This window comes from Procambarus clarkii, chromosome 73, assembly GCF_040958095.1.
Source record: "Procambarus clarkii isolate CNS0578487 chromosome 73, FALCON_Pclarkii_2.0, whole genome shotgun sequence".
Classification (NCBI taxonomy): Eukaryota; Metazoa; Arthropoda; class Malacostraca; order Decapoda; family Cambaridae; genus Procambarus; species Procambarus clarkii.
The window spans coordinates 28,987,351-28,989,037 of NC_091222.1; the positions used below are offsets into that span (position 1 = coordinate 28,987,351).

At 40.6% G+C, this 1,687-nt stretch overlaps 1 protein-coding gene across 1 annotated transcript; it reads right to left on the bottom strand.

Annotated features, from left to right (window-relative positions):
- Window positions 1–630: 630 nt before the first annotated feature.
- LOC138356694 (uncharacterized) lies at window positions 631–1,020 on the bottom strand. Its single transcript, XM_069312891.1, has one exon. It carries the CDS (start codon window positions 1,018–1,020, stop codon window positions 631–633), a length of 390 nt encoding a protein of 129 aa, XP_069168992.1.
- Between the last annotated feature and the right edge of the window lie 667 nt (window positions 1,021–1,687).

The following is a 1,687-nucleotide window of genomic DNA, read 5'->3' on the forward strand; positions in this document are numbered from 1 at the left end:
GAAACGGAAGAGAAGACAGAAAATGAGATGAGGATCCTCTCGGACGTAAGTTCGAACCTTCGTCACGGCCCTTGTGGATTTGTTCATGAGATGAGGAATTCATTGCTGGGAAATGTGCCAAGGCAACGGAGCAGTTCCCACCATTCAAGGAAGAGATAGACATGTAAAACTAAAGGGAAGACAATCTGAAAAATGAATAGTGAACTAAGAACGGAGGACAATAGAGAGGCAATAAGGAGAACCAGAGATGAATACATCTGAGACAGAAGAGAAGTTGAGAGGCAATTTGAAAATTTCATTGCTTCAAAAGCTAAGGACCAATTAGAGCTGTCACATGCCATATGAGAAACAACAGTGGAAGACCTTGTACTCAAATTGAGAAGAGAAAGGGAAATTCTCACTGAAATTGATAATGAGGTATGTGAGAAACTCAAGAAAATATTTCAGGAGGTCGTTACAATAGAACTAGCATAGACACCAAGGTCACAAGATAAAGGCCAGAAGAAACAATGGATGACATAGTCACTGCAGAAAAGGTCAGAAAACACTTAGTAGAGGAACTAGACGTGACAAAATCAATGGTGTATAAATTTAACTTCAACAACAGCTGTAGGCTACAGAAATAATTTGTCACATGGTAACTTTGTCACAATACCCGGTAACATTGTCCCAATACCCGGTAACTTTGTCACAATACCCGGTAACTTTGTCACAATACCCGGTAACTTTGTCGCAATACCCGGTAACATTGTCGCAATACCCGGTAACTTTGTCACAATACCCGGAAACTTTGTCACAATACCCGGAAACTTTGTCACAATACCCGGTAACTTTGTCACAATACCCGGTAACTTTGTCACAATACCCGGTAACTTTGTCGCAATACCCGGTAACATTGTCGCAATACCCGGTAACTTTGTCACAATACCCGGAAACATTGTCGCAATACCCGGTAACTTTGTCACAATACCCGGTAACTTTGTCGCAATACCCGGTAACAGTCCCAATACCCGGTAACATTGTCCCAATACCCGGTAACATTGTCCCAATACCCGGTAACATTGTCCCAATACCCGGTAACTTTGTCACAATACCCGGTAACTTTGTCCCAATACCCGGTAACATTGTCCCAATACCCGGTAACATTGTCCCAATATTCAAGAAAGATGCACTAAATTACAGACTAGCCATTAACAATTCTGCGAATCTATGTATTTATGTCTGTAGGTTAGATAAGCATTTTAAAAGTACTACAATCACCTTCTGTGGTTGTTCAATAAATCCATGAACTATATGTGTAATATACCTCTCACCCTGTCCATGGAGGACAGAAGAAAATGTATACATATGCAGGTTAGTATTGTAAATGTGTGGCCACGTCTGTGGTAGAATATAATATAAAATAATTATTTCTAATGAAAGGGGTCATTAAAATATGCCAGGAAAATGATGGCTGGGTAGAATGCATTTTCCTAGTGTCAATGATGGCTGGGTAGAATGCATTTTCCTAGTGTCAATGATGGCTGGGTAGAATGCATTTTCCTAGTGTCAATGATGGCTGGGTAGAATGCATTTTCCTAGTGTCAATGATGGCTGGGTAGAATGCATTTTCCTAGTGTCAATGATGGCTGGGTAGAATGCATTTTCCTAGTGTCAATGATGGCTGGGTAGAATGCATTTTCCTAGT